The 27,588-nt window shown below is 38.8% G+C and overlaps 1 protein-coding gene across 1 annotated transcript in view; it reads left to right on the top strand.

Annotated features, from left to right (window-relative positions):
- Positions 1–27,588, top strand: part of DCLK2 (doublecortin like kinase 2) — an 80,427-nt gene that overhangs the window by 36,204 nt on the left and 16,635 nt on the right. The window contains exons 4-10 of the mRNA XM_005418203.2: positions 8,044–8,146; positions 10,480–10,578; positions 11,854–11,901; positions 15,396–15,490; positions 22,130–22,202; positions 23,176–23,284; positions 26,842–26,899. Of these exons, the coding sequence (XP_005418260.1) occupies positions 8,044–8,146; positions 10,480–10,578; positions 11,854–11,901; positions 15,396–15,490; positions 22,130–22,202; positions 23,176–23,284; positions 26,842–26,899 (585 nt within the window). The remainder of the gene's footprint in view (positions 1–8,043; positions 8,147–10,479; positions 10,579–11,853; positions 11,902–15,395; positions 15,491–22,129; positions 22,203–23,175; positions 23,285–26,841; positions 26,900–27,588) is intronic.

The raw sequence follows: 27,588 nt of genomic DNA, 5'->3' as shown, positions 1-27,588 counted from the left end.
GTTCACAATCACAAGCTGCACTTGCTAATTTTCTGTTTCCAATTTCCACTTACTGCATGTTTAGTAAGGCTATTGTTTCTTTGTGTAACTCATGAAATTGAGAAGCATGGCATTAAGTTTCGCTGTTTAATATACTGAAATTATCGACTCTTGTTGAAGTAGTGGATAAGGCTGAGGTAAGAGTTGTTTGGGGGTGTTTTGTGTTACAGAGACAGATGAGTTGTACAGAGTGATTCAAAATTATTCAAGATTTCCAGAATTTTAGTCCATTTCAACTGTTATTTTCTGATATCTAAATAGCTGCACATAATCAGTGCAATTCAATTTCAATATTTGAAATGCCATTTTGCAGACAGATCAATTTTGCCCTTTGGAAAAACTGGTGAACAGACCTTGCCAGGAAGTCCTACTGCACTGGAAGTCCTTAAGAAATAGATACATGTAGGAACTCACTTTAACTTACGCATATTCCTACAGCTTATTTTTCTTTCTGTCATTTCCTTTGCAGTGAGAATGACGTGTTTGAATCACACCCAAATGCAATCTTCTATTTCCATGTGTTCATTTTCAGAATTAAATCTTTGAGATGTTAAAAAAATACATGCAAAAATCTTTTTGAAATTGAGATTAAAAACTAAAATGTGAGATGTGCTCTGTTCTGTCATCTGTTCCAACAGCTGTGGGGCTGTGTGAGTTGTGGTGACCTGACTAGTCTGTTTATTCAGTATTTCTGCATTGTCATACTGTAAAAGGCGTTTCCTGGGCTTGCTGCCAGACTTTTTCTGTTTACCAGGCAGCAGGCAAAGATTTAACATTTCTGTTTCCTTTCTTACTCCTTAGATTCCCTTTGGGATGGAAGGGCTTGTCTTCTCCTTTTCTCACTGCTGTTCCTTGTCATGGAATATCAGTGGAAAGAGGTTCATTTTCTAATGGTGACTGTAATTATGTGACACAGCCACTGATTAAATAGTCATTTAAGAAGCTGACCTAGAAGAATTGCTCTCATTATGGTCTTTGTTTCAATTTTTTTTCCTTTTTTCTGTTCTCCTAAATAGGTTAATGAGCTCCCTTTATCCAAGACAGACAAATTCAACATTTACAAATTATTAGAAACAGAAAACTTAGTTTTTCTCTCACAGCTTACTGAATTTATTAAACTTGAAGGACAAAACAAAAGGATGCAAGATGCCAAACCTCAAGTGGTAAATTGGACAATGTCTTGTGGAAGCTCTGACCTAGAAATCAGATTCATTTCATAGTTTATTGCAGTGTCCAGCAGAGCTGAGGAAGCCCTCAGACCTTTCCCAAGCTGTGGTTGTGCATAGCTTCATGAACGTGAATAATTTCCTTGACTGCAGTGGAACTGCTGTGAAGTTTCAAATTAACCTATGATATGGGTTTAAAAGGAACTTTTAGAGTAAGAGTAGAGCAAAAAACCAAGTGAATTACTTAAATTAACTGTAGAGAAAAAGGACCTTCAACATGCTCTTTAATATCTGAAGTAATTTTGCTGGTCAAGCTGCACGGTCATATAACAGAAGATCAAGTAATGAATTTTAAATTTTACAACAGAGTTGATACTTTTGTATTCTTTCAGCATGATCCAATCTCTTACCGTATTTCATGTTTCCTTTGCAGAAAAAAATAGTTGTGCATTTGAGCCTCCGAAATTAGGAGGCATTTGACCTAATTCCAAATATTTCCAGAGAACAAAGGAGGGATTTTTGTCCCTTCTTGTCTGCTAATGACCTCATGGAAGTTGACTGTTGGGGAAGTTATTGTGCTGCCTTGCACTGTCCTCATGGCTATAGCCAGTAGGAAAGGTGTGGGTGTCTAGAGTCTTACCACGCTCACAGTTTGATGTCCTCAGACTTCAGGGCTCCCCAGCCTACCCCAAAGCTGTTTTGGGCAGATTTGGCCAGTCTCTGCAGCATTTCAGCTCTGTCAAGCCTTAAGTCAGAGGTTAGCAGTTTGCTTACCCTTCTCTTGGTGTTGTGTAGTTTTGTGCACATTGGGAATTCCCAGAGGGATTCTGTACTAGAGCTGTCACAGAGCACGCACATAAGCAGGTGAGGAACAGAAGCCTTTGCAGGTGTCAAGTGTTTCTTCATGACACCAGCATGAATCTTACCAGTTCGACCTGATTTTCCAGGTTTATTACAGAGCTGATGTAGCAGTGGGTTTTGTTGCTGTTCTTGTGTACAGTGTGGGCTCCTGGCCCTTGAACAGTTTCTTTTTTTTGCCTGCTCCCAAATTGCTTAGCGTACTTGCCTTTGACACTTTGTCGTTTCTGTGAAGTGAATAGGTTGTTAATTAAAAAAGGAATACTGGCGGTTGTGGTATTTTTTGAAAGGGCATGTCATGGTCCCATTGGTTTGACTTTTCTCAGTATTTCTCCTTCCTGGGTGTATTCCAGCTACCCATCTGGCTATTTCCTCACTGAAGACATGTCACAGGATAGCCAGGATAACCATGTGACTCAGGATAACCAGGCAAATAGCTGCTGTAATTAAGTACTGAACTTCTTGTGTGCCTCTTGGTTAGTCATGAAGGTCACTGATGGCTTAGTAAGTAATTGAGAATATTGGTTAAATACCCCCCCCCCCTTTCCCTTAGTCAAGTTATTCTGAGAAAGAGCAGAACCAAGGGGAATTTCCAAGGTAAAAACTCCTGTGTGAAAATCACAGTACTCAGTAGGGAAGGGTGGGAATGCCCTTTTCACCTTCCTTTTTGAGTTCCTGAGGCTGCCCACAGGAAACTTCCTTTTGGAAGTTAAGCCTGCTCCTGTTGGTGATGGAGCTGAAATGGCAGACAGACAACTGACCTGTTTGTGCAGGAATGCTTTCCTTGCATTTTGCACCATAAACCCAGGAAATGTAAGGCTGGCAGCTTCAGAAAACACTGCAAGAATTTTAATAAGTCTGAATGGCAGTGAAGAGGAAGTGGCAGTGCTAAAAGTATTTCAAAAGAGGACATAAAAATGGTGATTGCAAATATGTCCTGATGGGTAAAGTAGACAAATATTTTACTTTTGCTTACTCAGAAAAAAAGTTGATGCAAGGGGCAGACCTGCCAGGGCAGCACAGTTATAGTCTGTCCCAGTCAGAGGAACAGAATTTCCTACAAGAAATGTGGAGACCCTCACAATTTAGGCAGTAGCAGGGAGGTTGTATCTAGATTTGTCATACTGATGTTTAAAAAATTGTTCACATTTTTTTTCAGAAATTCATGGGGGAAAAAAAACCACTGTAGTCCTTGAAGAATTTCAGCCTCAAATGCCTGTCTCAGCTGCTGAGCTGAAAATACATTCACAAATCCAGCTGTTGCTCTGCATGCTAGTTTTCCTAGTTTTCTTTTTGCCTTGTATGTTTTGTGCTTCCTTTTAAAAACATTTACACCATATCCTGTTTTCTTGAAGTCAGTAGATAGAAGTATTTCTTCCATTGTTAAAACAAATTCAAATAATCTCTTGTATTTTTTCCAGTTTTGATGTTTTAGATCCATTTTCAGCTGTGCTGAGAATTTGTCATCCGGAGAAGCTTTCCCCAGACAGAGGGTGTGGCTCTTCAGGCTTAAACTGTGCAGTCCTGTAGCTGATTACTTCAATGGAATCAGACACACTAAATTAAGCCAAACTATTTGTCTTTATAGCCCTTCCTTCTACATTTAGAATGAAGCACATTTGTGGAGCTGGAATAGACCAAGCCAAGCTCCTGGCTGGGGGCTGTTGAGTGCTACAGATTTCTGGGAATTTGAATTTCCAGGAATTTTTCAAGTGTTTATAAAACCTTCTTGGCTCCTCTCTCTCTCTCTCTTTTTTTTTTCTTTTTTTTTTTTTTAAGTATTTTTCTTCTCAAGATTGTAGGAAGAATGTTTTCTGGATAAATCTTCATCTATTTATTTCATTTTTTGCCCATTGTATCTTCATCATAAAGGGCAATCAATAAATACATGATGAATTCTATTTATAAACAATTGATCATTGTTCATGGTTTTTTCTGGAGCGGAATGTATCTTCTGTTTGTTAGATGTGGTGGAAATAGGGGTTGATGTAAATCACATTTCAAGGCATGTGTGGTGGTAGGGGGAAGGGGATTTCCATATGGATGACAATTTGTATGTTCTAATCCAGTGGCTTGATCTGACTGAAGGAGTATTTCTTTGAAAAGAGGAAACTTCTTTGGTTTTAAATATTTGTCAGAAACATAAGCCTGTTGTGGAAGGTAAATATGGTGGGTGTGTGTGACATTACAGCACTGCACTAGTAGACAGCAGTGGATCAGGAATCTGAATTTTCAAAGAGGTGTGTTTTTCACCCTTCTTTTTCCATGCCCCATGTTCGTGGGGTTTTTTCTGCCACATTTTAAGCCACATTTTTTGTGCTTTTAGCTGTAGATTTTGTAGTGCTTTGACCACTAATTGTCTTACTGTTATACCTGACACTCCTGTAACATAGTGCATATCTACTCATATGTGCCTCTCTAAAAGAGGTCTTTGTGTTTGTCAGAAACTTCTTCCAGTGTCTCAATATTTCATTCCTTCAGTTGGGATCTTTTTTGAGCCCATCAGGAAGCAGGGATGCCCTGAGTGGATTGCACATGGTCTCAGAAAGCTGTGGAGAGAATGCCAGTGAAAGGATTCTGAGGAAAGGACTGAGTATGAAACCAGTGCAGTCTTACACATTCTCCACTCTGCTGTGTGTAGAGACATATTTTGAAGAAAAGCAGTGCAGCAAGACCATCTGAGCAGCCTTGAGTTGTCAGAGGAGCACCAGTGAGTCATTTCTTGTTTTAAAGGAAGGTATAGCAGTCGTCACAGGCAATGTTTGTCTGGGAAAAGGTGCTGCATTTAGAAATAAATAGGGTTTAACACATTTTAAACATGTTAATTGAAACATGCAAAGTCACCAGAAAAGTGCTTTTAGCACTAAGTGGGACAAAACAAAGAGTGGATAAGACTATGGATGGATAGTGGAAAGAGAAGCAGTGTTATCATACACTAGTTTGATAAACTAAATCTTGGTCCCTAACTTTCTGGAATACCTGACATCCTATTCATATGCACAGATCCCACAGCTAATGAAACTTAAAAAAAAAAACTTTTCAAGATTTTTTGTTCATAAATTTCTAAACTGATTGCATCCTGATTAAGTAATAAAACCCCCTCTCCTATGACCTCAGTTCAGATATTCTTTGAAATGGAATAATGTGATTTGTGAGTTAGACCAAGGTGTACTTGCAGCAAAATCACATGCAAACAAGGTAATAATTTCAACTTAATAATTTTTTGAACACTGAGCAAAAATCTTTTATTTGCTGTGTATACATTTATTTTAATTCTGTAGGAGATGAAGACTTCATTTTAACATCAGTTTGCACCTGGAGAAATCCTCACTTGACTTTATTACAGTAAAAGCCTAGAAAAATAACTATTAGGTTGTGCTTTTAGAAAAATGCATTTCCATGAATTTAATTTTGAAAATTCTTTCCTCACCTCATAATGTGGGGTGATTTGGGATTGGTAAATTTTAGCAGATCTTTATTCTATGTTGCATACACTTGTTCAGTACTTTTCTCATTCTTGTGTATTTTAGATGTAGCCAGTCTGGATTATTTACGGGGAGAAGGGGAACTTTGAGTATTCCCTGTTGGAATATAGCAAGCATCTGAGTAAAGCTTTCTCATAGCTGTGTTTATCTGGCTTTCAGTTATAATTATATTTAACCCCTTTTACTGCACTAGGTGGATACTTTTCACAGTCATCTGTCTTGGTGTGTGACTGCCAGTGGGAGTCACACGGCTCAGGCACACCGTGTGGGAGCAGGCAGAGGCTGCCCTCAGCCTGAGCTCCAAGATAGAGGTGCTGTGTCTCCACCTTCAGCAGCTTATCTCATCACTGGCATTCAGGATTACTCCTGTGTATTTTTGCCTGGGGAAGCTCTATGTACATGAGCATGTGAGGAAGGATATGTGGGAATTACACGTTTCTTAGAATTGGTTATTCATTCCCATGCCTAGTAGCCATTTTCAGCAGATTTTCCAGAGCATTTCTAAGCATGTTCCTGTCATCTTTTGTGCACAGATCTGAGCCTCACTCTGTAGAATTGCTCTGCAGACAACAAAGGGATGCTGCTGCTTGCATTATACCCCTGTGTATTTCCCAGACTATGACGTAAAATCTGTCATTCCTTCCTCTCTTACTCTCAGTTCAGATGTTAGACTGGATGGGTTAAGGGGTGAGATGAGGCTTTCAATCAGAACAGAAAGATTAATTTTAGGCACTTCTAAACCTCAGCATTTAACTCCAGCCTGCTCAAAACAGCACTGCAAGGGCATCAGGGGCAGTGGTGGTCAGGCAGAGCTTGTGGAAATAGTTCCCAGTTTTAGGGACTTGGAGTGTGAGCTTGCACCTCACAGAACATCTCTGCCCGTGTCCTGCCAGTGCTGCTGTGTTCTGGGTGAGTGTGATGTGGTCTGGAAGTTTTCTCACAGCTTTTCCTGTTGGCTTGGTTGCTGGTTTCCAGAAACCTGTGGAAATGATGAGTGCTCTTGTTTATTAAGCAGAGAGAAATAAATCCCTAGTTGGCAAAACTTCTCTTAAATTTGTGCAGCCTTTTGAATCCAGTGTTTGGTGCCTCTTTGGCTAACTTTAGCAGCAGTTTCTGGCAGAGCTGAAAATCTCTCTCATCAATGGGAGCAAACTGTCATTGCATCAGTAAGGTGGCAATAAAAGGATTTTGGTGCTGGCTGTGGCCCTCTGGCTGCATGACACAGTGACACAAATGCTGGGTGCTGTGAGTGGCTCTGGGCTGAGGATCTGGCTGCTCTCCTGGGGGAGCTGCCATGACAACCCCACTGTTGGTGGGGAATGCCCTGTGCCCGAGTTCCTGCGGAGAGCTTGGGGTCACTGGCATTTCGAGTGCCTCTGGAATATCGCAGGCACCAGAGAGCCTTTCCTGTACTTCTGCTGATGTTTACTGTGATCACAGTGGGTGAAACATGCAAATGGTCTTGACAGGTATCTGGGAAAGAAAAAAGCTGGTTTCTCTAAAAGCAGATTTTTGTATTACTTCTCTGATTTCATGGCTTTACCAAATGATTTTAACTTCTACTACTAAATTTCATGTAGGTATGCAATGTTAAAAAAAAAAGGGGGAAACAACTATACATTAAAATTTTAATCTGTTTACATCTAAAAAAATAGCTTGCTTCCTGCAAACAGTTTTTCCCTTGCAAGGGAATTAGAATGAGTGGAATTTCTTGTTATGGCTTTTTGGTTTTAACTGTTTTGAAAGCAGACACTTGCTCCTTCACAAGGTGATTTTTATTGACTTTTGAGGATGGAGATTTTTTCAAGATATTTGGTTTAGTGCTTTTAGAGAATATTGAAACCATCTTTTCTTTCTGATATCCCAGTCCTTCTTGACATACATTACTTGGATAACATCATTATCCAATTAGAAACATTACCCATATAATTAAGAACAGACAACTGCAAAGAGCATGGAAGGGCTCTATTTCTTTATTTTCTTGAATATGAAATACCTTTTAATAAAAAGGAGAATTACTTCATGATTTTATTTTAGCAGGACATTAAAACATGGAAATTAAATGCCTCAGAACATAAAAAAAACAATTTGCAGATGCAATCACTTTAATTCAACAGATCTTCCCACAAGCAATTAATGTATTCTTAACACATGAGTCTTTGATATTTGAATAGTGTTTTCAGATGTTCCTGTCAAAGCAATGTGTGTGTAGTTATAGGTAAAATTCATCAGCATGCTTATGTAACTATAAGCAAAAATACAGGTGCCAAATGTAAGAGTTTTTGGAGGTAAGGGGCAGTCATATTTCACATTCCTGGCCCTGATGTTTCCCGCACTCTCAGAGATCCGACATACTGAGGAATTGGAGTGCTTGTGTCATTACAAATGAATGTTAATGTATCACCGTGAGAAGGTAAAGGCAGACTTATTAATTGTTGCTGTCTAACTCAAGATTTCATTTTGAAAGTACTGCATGTGTTTATTTTGCTGTGCAGGTAACGTGCTTGCAGGATTTCTTTGGAGATGACGATGTGTTCATCGCGTGCGGGCCAGAGAAGTACCGCTATGCTCAGGATGACTTCGTGTTGGATCACAGTGGTAAGACTGCACATCCTGAACCCACTGAACTAGGAAATTCTTCATCCCATTCCCCTGTTCAACCCTCAAGAATGGTGTGATTCAGGAAAGTATACGTGGGAGGATGTTTTCCAATGGATGAAAAAGTTTTTTCAAACCATCATCTGGATTCTGTAAGCCTGTTAAAATGTGCCAACAAACCTGATCCAAATTCTGGCAGAATAGACACTGTCCTTAAAGTTACATGGAAAGCAGAATTGAATTATAAAATGTTCTGTCATCGATCTAATGAATCCAAAATCTGTTAATGATGTTCATTTTTGGCATCTGTGACTGTAAGATAATTTCCATACTGCTTTCTTCATGAGATTTTTTTTGAAAAATCTCATATGTAGCCATGCTCATTTCCAGTCTTGAATTACCCTGCCAGACAATTCACACACTCCAGTCTTGTCTGCTATAGACCAAGTGTTGGCCTTGTATATGTTTTGAGGTTATAGGGGATGTTGGGTAGGGAAGGAGGTGAGACAATCTGGGATTTTGTGCCCTCCTGTCTGCCTTGGGCAGATCATGAATTGAACTTGGTTTTGAAAGCTGTTTTTCCGTAAAGAAAAACTTTGTAATGTAAGTACAAGGAAAAGGCAGTCTTCTACCAGAGAGTTTTGGAATTGTCTTAAAATATCAAATCATAAAGATGTTGGGACTTTTTCCTCCATGTTCATGGAACTGTAGAATGGGTTGAGCAGGAAAGGACCTTTAAAGGGCCTATCTAGTCCAACCCCTGGCAGGACTAGGGACACCTTCAAAAAAAAAAATAAAGTTCAGGTTGCTCAGAGCTCCATTGAATGTTTCCTGGGGTGAAACATCTATCACCTCTCTGGGCACCCCTATTCTAGTGTTTTACCTCTTCATCAATAAAAAAAATTGGCTTCCATATATTTAGCCTGAATCTACAGTTTTTTTACTTTAAAACCACTCCTCTTGTTCTATCACTACAGGCCCTACTAGACATGTTTTTTTCTGTCTTTATTGTTCGAGCTGTAGAAACACCCTGATCTTCTTTTCTTTTATGAAAAAAAAATAATTTCTTATAAAGAAAACTTGCCCTGGCAAGAATAATCAGATTATTCCAGTAGAGCTTCATGTTGTGAGTGAAGGATTTAAATTGTTTTTAAATAAAAACAACAGCACCTTCTGTTCCTGTAATTTTTACACACATCATTATTTCATTACAAAATGCTCAGTTGCAGCAGGAAGTATGGATGTATATCTACCCACTGGCTGTACGTTTGGATGGATGGAGGTTTCAACTGCCTCCCATTCTGCTGTTCTTGCTAGGGTGCTGCTTTTCCAGAACTGCTTGATTATGTTGAGTCACTTAGTGTGGGGGTGACCAAAAGGGTGTTTTTTAACATAGTTAACAGCTAAAAAATTACTTTATTCTTACGAAGGAATGGAAGAGCATGGTTGTATTGAATCACAATGCAAATCCCAGTCTGGCCATAATCCTAATTTCCCTAGGAGATTTTAAGGCTATAAATTTGCTTTTCCCATTACACAAGGCACAGACTAATTGATCTCATTTCCTTGCCTTTTCCTCTTTCTTTCCTTTATCTCTTCAGCTTTTAAGGTCCTTGCTTCCTCTAATAGGTCTAGGGGTCTTTATGGATAAACACAGGTTATATATATGACTGGCAGGGCATGCAGCTCAGCATAATTTTTTTGTAATGACATGGCATCCTAATGATGGCATTGGCATCAGGGACAAAATAAGGAGAGAAATTTATGATCCCATTTGGAGTGATTTGCTAATGATACTAACCATAGGAATTAAAATGTTACCAAAATGGCAATGCATGTGTGCTCATTGATTCCTTTCCCATTGAGGTGGTTATTTAATGATATGTAGCTGATGGTAAATGACAGTAGCCTGTTTTTTCAGCCTTCTGAATTTTTCACCTGTTCAAAAATTGGTCACAACATCAGTTTTTTGAAAAAAAAGCGAAGTAGTGCTGGCTGGGCTGTTTCCCAGTGTGGAAGTGCCATTACAGCAAGAACCTTGGCATCAGCATATGTACCAACTTGAATTGTAGCAATAATCCAGCCTCAAGACATGAAGAAATATTGTCTGCAGAATGTCACATAGAGTATTGCATAGTTCAAACTTTTTATGTTTTTATGGTGAGTAGGTTAGGGTTGTGAGATACTCTTACAAATCTGTTTGACTCAGCTGGGCAGAGATGTTTAGAAAGCGCTGGTCATTTTCTGGATGACAGACAGCCACGGTGCTGTGTGGAGGGAGCCTGTGCTTGAATTGTTGTCAAAACCCTTGACAGAGTTTGTTTGCTTTGTAGAATGTCGTGTTATGAAGTCGTACTCCCGCTCCTCTGCCATGAGGCACACTGCATCCAAAAGTCCAGGACCTTCACGTCGGAGCAAATCCCCTGCCTCAGGTACTACTGCTAGCAAAGAGCTGAACACATCAAATACACAAAAATTAATTTTTTTCTAATGGGGTGAACAAGCCTGTTGGCTCTGTCTGTAGTACAAGTGTTTCCAGAGGGGAAAAAACCCTTTTTTCATTATGTCTCTCACAGATTTGATACTAATCTAAAATAAATTTGCAATTTATTTTTTTAAATCCTAGGAAGTAACATGGCTTCTATGTTTTAATTACAGGCACATGTAGTTTCAGTTTATGAACATTGGGGTAATTTGTGCTAATTGTGCTCTTGGGATATGTTTTCAGCGTGGCACTTGATTTTCCTGAAAACTGTTAACTGCAGGGTTATATATGTGATTAAATTCATGTTCACTGAACCAGCGTATACCCTTAAATTTTGAATTAGAAAGGTTACTCCTTTATAAGCCAAATACTATCAGAAATACAGGCCTTTGCTGGTTCAAGTAATTTTAGGAGATGTACTGTACTGTGATTGCCCATTAACAGAGAATTTTTCTTCCTGTGCTTCTCGTAATTTCAAAGAGAGGTGTTCACACTGTGATTTTGTCACCAGTTTGGCTGAACATCATATGTTCCAACCATTTTATCTAAATAAAGGGAGAAACTTGGTTTTTTAAAAAAATTTTAACCACTGCATTTAATTTCTAAATACTTCTTTTCCCCCTGAAATCAAACTATTGAATATGTAAATATATGATGCTCTTTTTTGATTGTAACTATAAATGTAAGCTTCTGTATTTATGTGTATTTAAAACTGTGACATGTTCCATATTCTCATCTCCACATTTGTTTTGCTTAATTGGTGCTGGTTAAAGTCATTTTATCATTGGGTTTTTTTCAAAGTGGAATATTAATAATCTGTTTATAAAGGTTGAATGTTAAACTGGAAAGCTTCAAAGGAGGATTGCAGAAAAATGTATCGTGAAGGGCAAATTTTGCAACTGATCTACATTTCATGCAATTCTTTTACCTCTAGTGAGATGATGTAGAACGTCTATCAGCAGTGAATTTTATGCAAAGTATTTAGATATCAGTGCTGTCATTCCCATACTTATTTCTACTTAGACCCGCTTTGGTTTGGTTAATTTAAAAAATGTATGCAGTGTGTGGTATTTATCTTTCTATTTACTTGCCTTTATTTTTTTTTTCACATGTAGTCTTTACTTATCTTTTATTTACCTTTCTTCCTTCCATGCATGTTGAGAGCTGTTTAATAACTCTTTCCTTAATGTCTTTTTCCTTTGTGTCAAATATATGAGTACAGTAAAGAGGGGTGGCCACTCCAGTGCTCATTCTTCAGCAAAGTCCCCAGGTGAGCCATTACTATTATGGCTGTATATCACTAGTGTGTCTCCTCCCTCTCCATTACCTGTATTTTTGGTGCTGTATTTGTGAATGTGTTCAAGTTTGAAACACATTTTGCATTGGATGAACAGAGATGTAATGGGTGTTGAATTTTTTTTGTTGTTGAGGTAGATCATTTCAGTGAAATAATACTTTTCAGTTGTTGGACGTCTGCTAACGGTGTCAAAGTTAAATTTTTAAAGATATAATTTGGCTACAAGTAGAGATCATTCTAAGGAGCAACACATTTGTATGTTTATTCTAAAGCATATTGAAATAGAAAATTTCAGCCAGCAAAAAGACAGGTGTGAGAATTGCTGAAAAAAAGCAGTACCAAACCATCTCATATGTTTCAATTTATGTGCAATTTCTTATTTTTCTTATTTTTCTTCAGCCTAAATTCTAAAAAAACTGAGGAATCACTGAACATTCAGTTCAAAGTCAGAGCATTTGGGAAACAAGTAGCATACATACAAATTGATTAGCAAATAAATTGAGTCTTTGAGTCATACTAGAAGTAAACAATTTAGAAGTTATTCATAGATTTTAAAGTTTTAAACATTCCAGTGTGCCAAACATGTAGCCTAACATGCACTCCTTCAGAATGACAGAAAACTTTTGGGATTTTTTTTCTGTGTATTCACTGGTATGCATGTGGAAGGAAACCTCAAAATAATTTATGCTTAGAAAATAGATTAAAAAGGTAAGTGTGGCATACATAGGCAATAACCAGCAAATCCATAGCAGCAGATTTCTGCCAATACGGATTGCTGAGTTATTGAGTGAGGGAAGGAAAAAAATGCTGCTGTCTGAAGTAGCAGTGTCATGGTTCAACCTCAGGCAGCAACTGAGCACCACACAGGCACTTCAGGTGCTTCCTGACTTCTGGAAGTGAATTGGAAGGGTGAAAGTGAGAAAATTAACGGGTTGAGATATGAGTTGTTTAATAAGTGAAGTAACAATAGTATTAGCAACAATGATACTGCAGTGAAAATAACAAAGAGAGAGAAATAAAACCCAAGAACAACAAGTGATGTGAATGAGGAGCTGACTGATGCCACCTTCTCCCGGAGCTGTGTCCCCTCTGCCAGCATTCCCTCTCATTTTACTGCTGAGCATGATGCTGTATGGTCTGCAATATTCCTTGCATTAACTGGGGCCAGCTCTTCCACCTGTGTCCCCTCTCAGCTCATGAGGAGCAGAAAAGGCCTCGATGCTGCACACGCTCAGCAATCACAGGATCTGCAGCACTTCCCAGCACAAATCCAAACCCTGTGCTAGCTGCTGTGAAGAAAATTAATTGCACCCCAGCCAGAGCCAGCACAAGCAGTTGGCTGACTCTCTGTAGATGCAAAATCTTTACATCTGGACAGGGCCAGTTGCAGCTTTCCCTGTTGCTGCAGTTGCTTAGCAGCTGACGTGCAGTGGCTCTCCGAAGGCACTGGCAAAGAGGAATCTGCAGAGAGCTCTTTCCAGCAGGATCCTCAGCAGAATGAACTGTGTGTTCTACACATGCACAAAAGTTGGAAGGCACCTCTGGGTGTCATCTAGCCACACCCCTGGCTCAGAACACCACCCTTCTCCACCAAGAATAGCTGAGATATTAGCAAAGAGCTACAGTACTGTCAGTGTAATCTGGGCTCTTCTTCCTTGGACAGTTTTGGGAGGGAAGCACGTTATATTAACCAGCCAGTTTCACTGGAACAGCTTGGTGGTTCTGCCAATGATTTTAGGGGATGGTAGTGACTTAGACAAGGATGCCTTACAGTGGCCATGTCCAGGAAGTAGTGACTTTTTGTGAGCTTTATAAAAGAATCTTTGAACAAAAAAAAAAATTGGTTTTCCTCCTGTGGTACTAGTTTGTCATTTGGAAGCAAACTCTGAGACATTTCTCCCGAAATATCTCCTTTTTAGTCATGCAAGAAGCAGAAAACAGTGAGATAGCAGTCACTAGCCCTTGCCATTGTCATACTTGCAAATTCCTTCTAAATCAAGGAGGCATTATTTATCCAGAACAAATTGTTCAAGTCTACAGGAGGGTAGTGTATTCTTAGATGCTTTCATCTTCTCAAAAAAAAATATTAAAATCACCTATTTTTCTTACAGGCAAATATTGTTAAAATCAAGGTGAAAATATCCTGAATACACTGAATACTTTTAAAAGAAAATACTAAGGTCTTGGTCCTGTAACAGAACTGGGAATATAAATTGAAGTTATCAGATTTCAAGGTAGACTTATAGAATAGCTAACCACCAATATCTTAACATCATACACCAGAGAAGGAGATTTTTGTGAAAACCAGGGATTTGTGGAAGTTGCAGTGCAGTCAGCCTGGCCTAGTGGCAGATGGGCTGCCCAGGTTGTACAAATAGTCCTTGAAAGGCATCTCCCATACTCAGATAATGTTAGCTGGGTCCTGTAAAATAAATCCAGTAGTTTAAGAAGTGATGTATATCCCATGACAGCCCTGAATATGTAAAGGAATTGTGCAGGTTATTTAAGTTGAAGCTCAGTCTCTGTTTACCAGGGTTGTCTTTTCTTTCTGGAAAAATAATTCATCACTATGTTGTGAAGCATTTTTAGCTCTTAAATTTCTGCCTAGTATTTTCCTCTCCCATGAAAAATGAGGATCAGCTGAAAAGAAATGATGTCTCATCACATAACATTGCATCATATTTGTGTCTGATGGACAGTGTACTGTTCTCTCTGCATAATGAAATGTGTCAGTTTGACCTTTTCAGAAAAATACAAGGACTGACCTAAGTAATATTCAATACACCAGAGAGATAACAAATGTTGTATGAGGCCTGTCTAAAAATCTGGACTTAAAATGAATGAACTCTTTAAGACAAGAGGGAGGATACTGTGTATTTTCAAAGACACTTGTACTTACTGGAAGCTCAAAAACAACCTACTAGCTTTTCTCTTGTTGAGGGTTTTTCCCCTAAATCAACATTTTCTGAACTACTGCTGAAGATTTCTGTTATGCAAACAGTTAATTCTTCTTGTTAGAACTCCAGTTCTGTGAAACATGCTACCTAGAAAGTAAGGCCTTGATCCAAACTGAAGAGGAGGAGGGTCAAATATCCTCAGAAACATTTTTTTCTATAAATTTTATTGTGTGATACTGCAATTTATTATGCAATTTTTAAAGGCTGTGGCTTTCTTTTTTTTTTTTTTTTTTTTTTTTTTTTTTTGTTTCTGTGCCCAAAACTCTTGCCCTGGCAAAGGACAGATTGGGCCTTTTTTAGCTCTGGAATGACAATGCAATACTTGCATGTCTCCTTGATCCCATATCCAGCCACATGAATTTTCAGTGTGCACTTTTGTGACATGCAAATATATATGTTATTCCTAAATACTGAGGACTCTGTTTTGGACTATGTCTGCAGGCTTCAGTAATAACTTTTGATTTTTATTCATCTTTTCTTTCATTTGTTCACTTTCATTGCTTTGGCCAGTTAATGGAACCCCAAGCAGTCAGTTATCCACCCCAAAATCTACAAAGTCCTCCAGCTCTTCACCAACAAGCCCGGGCAGCTTTCGTGGACTCAAGGTAAGTGCAAGAACCCTTAAACCCCCTAAATTTCATTATTGTGTGACTGTGTGACACTGGTGCTGAAGGAAAAATAAAAAGCTATAATTTTGTGGGGTAACCTTGCAAGTGTGATTTTTGCTAATGTGGAGAAAAGATCTAAAGTAAGATTTTTGTGTTTTGTCTGGGTTGAACACTCAGCTTAGGAAAGGCAGAGTGTGATGCTGGCTCGAATACGCCACTTTGTCCTCCAAATTTTCCATTGTTCTGTGGACTGCAGAAATCCTCCAAGCAATTTGTATCCCTTCAGCCTATGGAAATATAGTATTGTCTTACAGTCTGTAGCATTGCCCAAGTTTCATCTAAAGCAGACTTGTTTCTCCCTGGCACCAATTTCACCCCTCAGTCCAGTCTCCTGCCAGAAAGGGTTTGAGGGCTTCCTTTGGGAGCAGCCTGATGTCTGGCAGACTTTTCTGTGCTGCACCAAGAGATTTCTCTTCCATTCCCACTTCAGAACTGGCTGCATTTGCTGTTCTTGGAGGCTGCTCTGTGCCTTTGGCTCAGTGAAATAAAAGGAATATTCTGGGCTACGGTGGAGCATCTCATTGCTGCGTTTGTGCAGCTGCCCTTTCAAGGGGAATTTTCTTATGGAATCATAAATTGCAGCCTTTCTGGAAGCAGACTGGATGGTTTGCACTGATTATTCCGATCAAGTAATAGCTCCTATTGGTGAACACAGCATTTTTGAAGAGGCTGCATAATTCTGTGGAAAACTGTTTTCTCCGTTAAGAGCCTGGCTAAAGGACGTGATTTGAATAGTGCTCAGATTTGGGTTTTGACATGCTAATTGTTATCAAGTCTTGTTTTGCAAGGAGTATTGGCACTGGTTTTTGCCAGACTGCTTGTGATAATTCTGACAAAGGATTTTGATTATTTTAATTTATTTGTTTAATTTATTTGTTTAATTGTTCAATTTCTAAATTAATTTTAAATTATATCGGTAGTTGTTTGTTTCAATAATTTTCAAGAGCAATAATAGTTCTGACATGGAAAATTAGAACTGTGTGTCTTAAAATCTGTCTGGACAGCTCCTCTATGGAGCTTAGAGTAGAGGACACCAGAATCACTGGGCTTGAGGCTCTCAGCTGCTCTGCACTATATTTAACAAATGCTCTTTGGTCTTTCTTTAATGAAATTACAAGTTTAGAAACGAGATCATTTGCCCTGGTTTTTTCCACTGCTGCCCTGTCTGCTTTTAACTGATTGAAGTTCCATTAAGGCAGAGATAATTCTGATAGCAGCAAGCAATTCTCACCAAACTGGACATGTCCCCTTTCCCATTCACTTTCACTCAAGTAGGCTGCTGTATGTTTTCAATTTGGAATTTAATTGGTGCTGGGTACTAATGGGTTTTTGTGTCAAATTGTTCACCCCCATACAACCAAAGAGAACAGCAAAACCAAATTAAGCCCCTCAGATCTGATGTGTTACTGGGGTAGTGAGTACCTCTTGTTTTATCCTTTAGGATGCATCTGTTTAGCAGTAGTGTCCCAGCTGTGCTCCTGAGACAAAAGATAGGGAAAGTTATCAGGGGAATTCCAAAAGGATCAAGTGTGCTGTTCAGTCACACTTGTTTCTCAATTATGTTGTAGAAGTAAGGTCTGTTTTGGGGAAGCATAAAACCGGTAGCGTGGAGGCATAGTTTTATGCAAAACCAGATTCTTTTAAGAAATTCATATACCCTTTTGTGAAATTGGTGGTTTTTTGGTTACTCTGATGAGAGAAAAGGGGGAAGAGCGAACAATTTTATTATTTGGAGATTATTGCTTTTCCCTATTGTTTAATAGTTCCTTGTTGCTAAGACTGCACTGCTGCACAGACAGGCAGTCTGGCTTCCTGCACTTGTATAAAGAAGGTGCCATGACTACAGCTGAGTGAAAATTTAGATATAAATACTATTTTAGTGACAGAATAAGGTGTATTTTAGTGTTTTCTTTCTTTGGGAGCTCAATATTTTGAGTGATTTATTGTGCACAAATCATATATATTTGTTTTTGTAGAGGCTGAAACAGCAGGACTGAATAATGGTTTTGTACAAGCTTGAGGCAGCATAAAAAAGGGAAAAAAGTCAGGGTTGATGTTTCTGTTTCCTGTAAAGAGCAGAACATCAGAGCAGCTGCACTTGAACTGCACTTTAAAAGCTGTTTTATTTGAAAAGGCAGAGCAAAGTAAGATATTTTACTATAGATTAGAACCTTGCTAAGCTTTTTGTAGTTTGACAATCAATGTAGAGTATAAGTGATAGTGCTAGTCATCAAGGCAGCCAGCTTGCAAAAATACTGACTGCAGCAGTAATTTCTTCTCAGTCTCAGACACTGAATCTTATATCATATTCTCTGAATGCCACTATTCCTTTAAAGAGAAGTCTCTTCAGTCCCCAAGGATTCCTTCTGCTTCACAACTCTTTTGTTAGGTGTGGTATGTTCAGGCACAGAAAATTCCTCACAGGAAAGACTCCTTGTGAACAGTTTATCTTTAAAGGGAAGGGCTGTCTCTCTCTCTCCTTTCTAGCTGTTCCAAGCAGAGTGCCCTTGTGCTATTAATTGTTCAGTATATGCAGTAAGTCCAGCATCCCAGGCTTGCAGAAGTGATTTAAATAGTGGATTCTGAGGTTATATTGGAGTCAGGAATTAAAGCTATGTCTTAATAATAGTAAATATGATAGAATTTCTCCATAAACCCAAATAAAAGCCTTTATTCCAGTAAGTGACAAATGTGGATACTATGCACATATGTGGATACTATCCTATATAGTCTTATTCAGGCTGTTTATTTTTAACAGCCCAGAATTACTCTGTAACTCAACATTTCACTGAGCAGAGGCTTTGTTTTTAGGTGAAAATTTAGATAGAAAAGTTAACATGTATGGGCATCAAGTAAATGACTACTCTGTGCAGTGCTCTCTTTCGATCAAATGTGCTGAGTTGCTTATTTTTCTTTTGAATTCCAGTGGAGATAAAATCTGGTGCAAGGCTTAGTAATAATGGTAATGGTGCATTTGGTGTCACAGGACAGCTGACCAAGAGAAGCCATTTGATGTTCTGTAGGCAGTGGAAAGGTTTAACATTTTGCTTTGGTTCTAAGTGTACATTTCCATGCAAAGCTGTTACAGGTGATTTGACTCCTAGCTCTTCCAGTACATAGGTTGTTCTGCAGACATTGTACCACAAAAAACATCCAGAGATTAAATTAAATTTGGAAATTGGTGTAACTTTGGAAAGTGGTGTTGTGGTATTCACATTCTCTGGAAAAATTCCTTCGCCCAGGATTTTTCTCCTGGGAAGCTGAGAACTCTCTGAGAAAAGGGAAAACAGTTCTTATCTCATTTGCTTCTCCTGTGTTGTGCTCACATGTGGAATTGTGTTTGGAGATTGTTTACCCACAGGTGATTGTTTCACTGGATTCTGGTGTGAGTTGTTTTGACTCTTTGGCCAATTAGGGCCAAGCTGTGGCTGGCTTCTGGAGTCACAAGTTTTTATTATTATCTTTTTAGCATTCAGTAAATATCCTTTCTGCAATCTTTAGTATAGTGTATTATAGTACAGTGTTCTTTAATATAATATAGTATAATAAAATAATAAATGAGTCTTCTGAGAACATAGAGTCAGATTCATCATTCCTCCCTGCCACCGGGGCCCCTGCAAATATAATATTGTGTCATAACTTCCTTATGCTTACTTGGATTGCTTTATTGTCCCCTCTTGAAATTAAGCACCACAAAGTCTTGCAGTATTTTTAAAAAGAAAATAAAATCATCCAAATAAAGAGGTGCTACAGTTGAAGCCTTTCATAGACTCAGAATTATGCTAAATAGCTTTGTATTTGAATTTGTTTGGGTGTTACTTCTGCAATTGATGGACCCCACGACCAAAGTGAAAGGGCATTAGAACCTGATCCAACAAATAACTTAAGTACTTGCTTAATTTTCAGCAATTGAGTAGTTCCTTTTACTTCAATGAGGATGTTAATGTACTTAAAGTTAAACATGTGCTTAAGTGATTTGAAGGATTAGTGCCTATCTTCATCAAGGTTTTTGATCTCTTCAGTGTTATACACATGTGCTTTGTGTGTAGTTATATGTAAAGATCATTTACATGTGATTATCCAGCCGGGTGACACAGGGGCCACAGCAGTGTAGGAATCCATAAAGTTAGAGGGTTTCAGGTTTGTGGGAAAACAGACAGGCTTCAGTGCAGCAAAGCTATAGATATTGCTGATGCATCTTGTTAAGCTGTAGCAAAGACGTGAAGAATAGAACAATAGATGCGAACTGTCAAGATCTTTGCATAGGCAAAACTATGTATTATAAAGATTCTAGAAAATAAACAGTTCCGACACATCCACAGTAGTCCCATCCCGTTCGTGCTTGTATATAAACTGCCGGCGCAAGCAGTTCATAGAAGGATTCTTTAAGGTGTGCATTTGGTAAATTTACAATTCATGTGTAAGGATAAAAAAAAATCCTAAGTTTCTGTCTTACACATTATGTTACTATTAAGTATTATAATAGTAAATACAATATCTCTATGAAACACTGATTATATAAATAGCATTTATTTATGTTCAGAATATCTTTTAGCCCCTTCTTACTACAGCCATTCAGGATGAATTACAGTGACATAACCAAAGTGTCCCCAGGTTTCAGAGAATACTTCTGCAAAATTAATCCACGGTTCCACTAAAACACTGATACTCCACAGTTAGGTTCACCACCACTCCATGTAGCTACCAAGGAGTTAGGTATTTCTTTCAATATGAAAGTAATCCCCAAATGTTTCCACAAACAGTCATGTCATGGGCACTCTTAATCCTGGGTGCAGAGATTTGCCAGCCAAGGTACCATTCTACTGCAAGAGAATATGGGTTTGTTTATAAGGATCTGTGGATCCTTAAAAAATAAAATCCCACCAGCTGTGGAGTTGTGGCAGAGCTAGGGTTAAACCTGCCATTTCAGATTCTCATCTAACACCTCAGCCACAATGGCAGCATTAATGGTATTTTATTTTTGTATTCATTTTAGCTTTTTTTCCTGCTAATGTTTCCTTCCTTCTTGTGGTAAGAAGGAATGTGCCCAGTCATGCTCTGCCCTGATTACAAGACTGGAGGAGGTTGGAAATGTGGGCTAGATGTTCCCATGTATTATCACTCACTGAAAACCCAAAACAGAGTACTAATATTTTAGACTGATGACTAATACTTGGCCATGGTCTGTTCTGCTATCTCTGCTTCATGCTTGAAGAAAATGTGGCCGACTGGTTAAGAGACTGACTCATGATTTTGTACAAATGTCATTTAACCCAAATGTCCTTGGTTCTAATCCCTATTAAGCAGACAGATAACTCAGAAAGACAGCAGCCTTAACATAGCCTGGGTTTAAGTTATTAGCAAGGAGCAGAGTAGTAGCTGCCTACTTGCTGTTTGGTGCTACTTTTGTGCCAAACACAGGTAAACTTTGTTGTTTTGGGGGCTCTGCAAAATTAAGTTGTACAGCTTCTAGTTACTGTACCTTTAGCTGATTTGGCAGCTCAGCTGCCACTAGAAACTTAAGCATTCATTAGCATTTCATGAGCCTTTAGACAATATCCCTATCTGTCAGTTCAGTTCTTTCCCTGACAATAGTGTTAATGATTTAAAATATTCAGCAGTGTAACCAGACAATGTCAGCTAAAAGGCAAAATGCTGCATTTGCATTCCTGGTGTCTCGAAAAGCCATTTCAACAGACACTGAGCTTAAGGCAGAGAAGCATTTTAATCCTTCCTGTGGTGAGTGCTGAAAACCACCATAATGGCCCATGAAGAAAACAAGATCTGGAACTTCACAGAACAGCAAGAAATGTTACATAGAGGAGGGGGAATGATCTAAACTTTATTTTAATTTCATGCAGCATCCCTATACATAACCGTAATAGGAGAGCTTATAAAAGTGGTGCACAGAACACATCCAGTGTATTTTACTATTTATGGCATTCATTCCTATGCCTCCACCCCTTTTCAAAATAAAAATTTAGCATTGTTTACATCCCTGGGCAGTATGAAAGGATGACTTAAAGTAGAATCATGAAGATTGAAATCCAGTATCAATTAAGGTGTTAGTGAAGGAAAATCAGTTTTCTTCAGCTGTCATGCTTGAAAATTATTTAGTTATTTGTTTATTTACAGTGTCACAGTTACTAAAACTGGACCTATGTCTGGATACATATCTGATACATCTAAATTGAAATGTTTGTAGGTATCAAAATCTTCACATCTATAATAGCCTAAAATATAGCCTGGTTGATGGCTAAATAAATCTGATTAGCATAGATGTACCTGGCTACCTAGGCCAAAATTGCGGGTGTAGCTGAAAGGACTTTGCTGTTTACTGAAATCTGTTCAGCTGCTTATCTAAATAGAAATATTGTGACTGAATCTTAAATTGGTGCAAGTGACAATGATGATGAACTTGGAGAAAACAAGAGTGAAAATAAGATGGGAATAGAACAGTAAACTGAATCTGTATAAGTGTTTTTAGTGGGGTTTTTTTTCAACTTTGCAGCATTTTTGTATGGCTCCTCCTTGTGGTTACCCTCAGAAATTAGAATTTCTTGTGTTCTACCACAGATCTCCCCACATGGTGGATCTTCTTCCAATGTGAATGGTGTACCTGAGTCACTCCGTTGCCAGAGTCCCGAAGGTAGGACGCCAATAACTGCTGCCTGTCCTTGCCGGAATTTTGCTGTGGGTGACACTTGCATTAGCACTATCTGGTGGTTTCTGATGACTCCAAATAATTTTCTGTTTGGAGATGTTTGTTACCTTGTTGATTCACCTTGGAAAAAATATAGCCCAATTCATGCATCAAGGCAGTAAAGTAAGGAGATAAATGTTGTTAATTTATTTTGTCCATTGCTAGCATATTGCTGGACCTTGCTCTTCAATAGTCACTGTCAGGAATTTGGCTGATTTTGAACATGACCTGCATTATCCCTAGAAATGAGTTTGTGGCTGGATTGAAAGAAGAACTCTCCTCAAAAGAGCTCATTGTGCTTCAGGTGGAACCACTGGCCAATCAACTGACCTTAGCTAAATTAAACCTTTCATTCCTCATTTCTTTAGAGCAAAGTAAACTATTTTAAAATATTTTTAAATTTCATGTTGGAGTAAGTAATGTTTTTCATTTTAAAAATACTGAAATAATCATCTTTCAAAATTACTTGCATTTTGGATGTTTTAGGAGTACCTATAAGAACTTGAAGGAATTCAGCAGATTAAACTTTTTTTTTGTCTTTTATATGCATTGTAGCTGTGTCTTATTTGCATTTTTGCTTTGAGTTTGCAAAAAAAAAAGAAGTCAAAAAAGTAATTTGAGGTCAGAATATTTTAGATTAAGAACTTCTAACTGCATTCATTACTTTTAGAATGTGTCTATACAAAAACATAAGAAGAGGCTTATTTGTCTGTTCAAAGGTCAAATATCTTTGGGTTCATCTTGTTCTTCTTTACACTTGAGATAAAACCAAGGGAATTGCAGCAGAGAAAACAGCTTACTTTTAAGTTTTGTTTTGCATTTGTGACTGGTTTTTATCTGTGGAGCCCGTTGGGGATATATTGCATCCTGCTGACACTTCACTTCAGCTTGCATTATTGACTTCTCTATTTTTTTACAGGCTTGAATGGAAACAAGTTCTCAGGGTCATCTACCATTCTTGAGAAGTATAAAGTGGGGAAGGTGATTGGTGATGGCAATTTCGCTGTTGTAAAGGAGTGTGTGGAACGGTGAGCAAGGAAACTGTTCAGTCCTGCTGTTTATTGTACTGGATGATGCCCTGTGCATTAACATAATTTCCTAGACTAATGTAGTGAGATGAAAGCAAAGAGCAGTTGCAAAAATATGCACAGACTTCAGGAGAAATAGGCATAGCAAAACATGCAGAGCTTCCTGTGTTTTCTTCTAGCAAAGGGATACGAGAGCAGCAGAGAGCCGTGGATTTTTATCTCACAAAATAAAGGAGCCATCACCTTCTCTTGGTGCCTCCTCAGGAAACCCCACAGCTCTTCAAGAAGTCTCTCACACTACAGATGGTTGTGGATGACAGGAAATTCTATGTGGCATCTAAACAGAGTTTGAGAGACCCCCCCCACCTCCCCAGCCCTTCTGCCTCAGCAATTCTGCTGCTGTGGTGTCCCCACTGCCTGCTGCTGACGTGGTTCTTCACAGCTTGCAGCATTCTGTGGGTAGAGTACTCTTAAAGACATGCAGTTGTTGGCCATCAGCCTGTGCTGGTGGCTCTCTTGGGCTTGCTCCTTGTGTTTGGTGGTGTGGGGGAGCCAGACACTTCAAATGAACCCTCCAATATGCCTTAAAATATCCTTGTGCCTGATTCCCTGTGGGGTAGGCAGGACACCTTTACAGACCTGTGCCGTGCTGCTGCTCTTCCTCTGCAAGCTTTGTGTCACACTTTGCTGCCAGTGCAAACATAACAGATGATCTGACTGTCACTTTCTCAGTGTATTTTTTTTTAGAACCACCTTCTGCTGTTTTCATCAACCTGAGAGTTATCTCAGTTTCTTAAATATTATGAGGAATCTCCAATTTGTACGCAAATACTGGGAAAACTCAGCAAATTACTGTGAAAAACATAAATGTTAGAGAAAAATTCTATTATTTGGTCCTCACCTGCTGGTTTTAGTTAAATTGAAAGAAAAAGAATTCAGAATGGAAACATCTCATTCCAGAACTGAGGTTAGACTAACAGGTCTGCAGTTCCCTGGGTCTTCTGTCATGCCCTTGGAAATTCAGTGTCAGCAGATGAAAGGTCGCTGCTCCCACCCTTGTGGTCCTCTGGCTCAGGAGACTGGGCAGCCCAACTCCTATCAGTGGCACTGAAGACTGAGGCAAACAAAAAAAGCATTCCATACCTTTGCTTTATCTTAATGTTAGTCAGGTGACAGTCTTCAGCAAGTTCCAGTGTTTTATTTCAAGCTCCCTTTGCTATGGACACACTTAAGAAAGGCTTAAGTGACTCCACACTGGCCAGTTTCAGCCCTAATTGGCCTTTGGCCTTTCCTCTCTTCTCCCTGCATGCACCAACCACAGCTCTGAAATCTTGCTGCAAAGCCCCACTTTGCTTCCAAAGGTCCTGCTGACACCACAAGGAGTTCCCTGCTCAGCCAAGCTGGTTCTCTGCCACTCCGTGTTTGGGAAAATTGCAATCTCCAACCAGAGCAAGGGCTATTGATCCAGTAATGTCTCATCATTTACCACAGAGTAACCCATCAGTGCTTACATCCCAACCAGGTGATCCCAGACACCCCCTACACCATCTCCTTTGTTTTCCACTGCCCTTATCCTCACCCACAGGTTTTCATGAAGGATAGCAGGTTAAAAGCACAAGATAACATATTTATTTTCAGAAATATAAGCTGTGGATTTTGGAAACCACTTAAATCCCACTGGAAATGGGACAAGGGCTGCTAAGTCACTGAATGTCATCTGTGCTTTTTAGAATGAGGAACGTGGACAAGAAAAAAACCCCTCCAATTATAAACATTTTAAAAAGGCACAATTCCACTTCAATGTCTAGTTTTGTATGTGATCAAATCTTTATTGCAACATTATTAAATTAATTTTATGTGAAATAATTATAGAAAAACAATTGCTAATAATAATGATGAAAGAGGAAATGCCAACTGTAAATGCTTCTCTTTTAATTTCTATTAATTATATATAATTTGTGATGCTAAGAAGCCTTAGCTGTGGAGCCAGGATCCTATTACACAGCTACCAGCTGGGATGTTCTACAAAAAGAGCAAGAAAAGAATAAGATGGTCTCTTTTGTGCCTGGTGTCTGTATAGAAAGACGTGAGTCAACAGATGGGCACTGACAGCTCGAGAAGAATCCCCAAAACCTGTCAGACAATGCTGGTGCACGATGTGCAGGGATGTCAGCACACAAATTGTGTGGGTTATATCCACCTTTATTCCGTGGGTGCTGCCCTAGAGGACATTTGCATGAGGGATTTGAAGTTGTTGGATGAATTGGCTTTGTGAATGTGAACTCCTCCTGCTCCCAGTGTGGATCGGGAAGGTTCCCAGGTGGATGCTGCTGATCAGTTGTTCCCAGGCTTTCTGATAGAATGGTGTAAAGTACAAATTGTGATTGTGATTTCCACACTGCACTCAGAGCAGATCTTCCATCGGGTCTGTAACACCAGAGGGTGGCATTTCACAGACACCATTTAGATAAGGGCTTCTATCTAAAGACCAGATCAGGTTGTAACTATGACAACCTCGCAGATACAGCTGCACTTCCAGGGCAGGGATTCTTGCCTGCAGTTTTTCAATAATGCATAAATGGAATGTTAGGTGTTAATTCAGTTCCTTTTTCTGTAAGGTGCTGATTTTGACCAGCTATATCTAATGCCAAATGCAGTGAAAATCACCCTGGATGTTTGAAAATATGCCTTTTGCTTTTGTAACTATCTCCTGTTTTCTAGAGGTGTTCTGATGCACACTGGAGTCTGTAGGCACTGGCACAGTACAAAATAGCAGCAACTTGGTCTTACAGCAATTTCATATGTTTTTAAATTTATCAATAATATATGTAATAATTTAATAATATTTTTTTTAAAAAAGGTTAAATTGTGTTGCTTTTTTTTCTACTCATTTTCCCCCCATCCAGAGAAATGGAGATTTTTAGTGCTTAAAGGGATGAAAGACAAACAAGAGCTCCTTTCTGTGAGAGTATTTGCTGCAAACAGTAATCCTTTTTTACTTGGTATATGACCCACCCTGTTAAATGTCATGGGACTTTAGATGACTGCTGCAGAATTCCACAAAATACTTTTTTAAAAAAAAATTTGCAATACAAAAGCTCAAAATCAGTGCCCAATAAATTCTACAGGATTTTAGACTATCTGTAATAGACTATGGCATTTTAGCTCTGTTGAATCCTATTGAATTTTTTTATTAGGGTATCAATCTTCACACATGTATGATTTTTGTCTTCAAAGCCTACCAGTTGAACAAAGCTAAGTGGAAGGCTGAAGGCAAATTTTGCTTGTTGCCTTAAAGGAGTGACAGAGTTGTGCCAGATCACAAAGAAGAAATTGCAGCTGAATCCTGGGATTCATACACCAAGGGAGCTGGGTTGTGGTAGTCAGGGAAACAGCAGGCACAAATGCTGCTGAGGAAACAAAAACCAAACCCAGGTCTGCTCTGTGGATTTTCTGCCAGCAACCTCCATGGGCCCCAGCCTGTTGTTATGGTGGTGTATTTACAGAAAATGCCACAATTTTTCTAATTATTGGCTTATCGTGTTTTTCTTGCTTAGATCCACAGGAAAGGAGTTTGCCCTGAAGATCATAGACAAGGCCAAGTGCTGTGGGAAGGTAGTGTACAGCCATTTGCATGTGTACAGAAGCAGCCCTAGCAGCTGCTCCTTATCATAAATGGTGGGTGTGTTTGGGTTTTCTGGCTATTTTCAGAGTATCTCTTTAACAAGTTGATAATGTATCCCGGAACCAAATAATAAAAGCAGTGACTGTTAGTCTACTACATAATAGAGAAAAACCAAACTAGTTGTTGCCTATTTTATCAGGCTGGCAAAAAAAACATGCTAATATGCACCCAAAATTTATTGGACTATTTTGATGTGTAAAATATGAGAGAGGAAATTCACAGCTATATGTTTATGTATGCAATTCCAATCCCACTCTGCCTCTTCTTTTTCTCTCTGTATAGCTCAACATGCTCCTTTTATAAGCAGAACGTGGATTTGAAAAAAATTTTCACAACCTTTTCTTTCTGTTTATGTAGTGCCACCTTCCTATTTTAATGAAGATCTTTTGTGTTCTGAAAAGTTTATTTTAATTCAGACTTAAAACAGAAAAATCAAAAATTGTTTCTTCAGGAGAACAGTATCTCATACAAGGCAAGCAAATATCTGAGAGTGTCAGACCTCTTCTTTCCCTTCATACTTCTTGAGTTATAGATATTTTTTAAAAGGAAGAAAAACTGCCTCTCCTCTTTGTGTGGTAAGGAACTGTGTGATGCTGTGATGACTTCCTATTAGGAGAGG

This window comes from Geospiza fortis, unplaced genomic scaffold (assembly GCF_000277835.1).
Source record: "Geospiza fortis unplaced genomic scaffold, GeoFor_1.0 scaffold11, whole genome shotgun sequence".
NCBI classification, from domain to species: domain Eukaryota; kingdom Metazoa; phylum Chordata; class Aves; order Passeriformes; family Thraupidae; genus Geospiza; species Geospiza fortis.
Note: the sequence above shows the minus strand (reverse complement) of the source record. Positions and strands in the feature narration are given on the sequence as shown.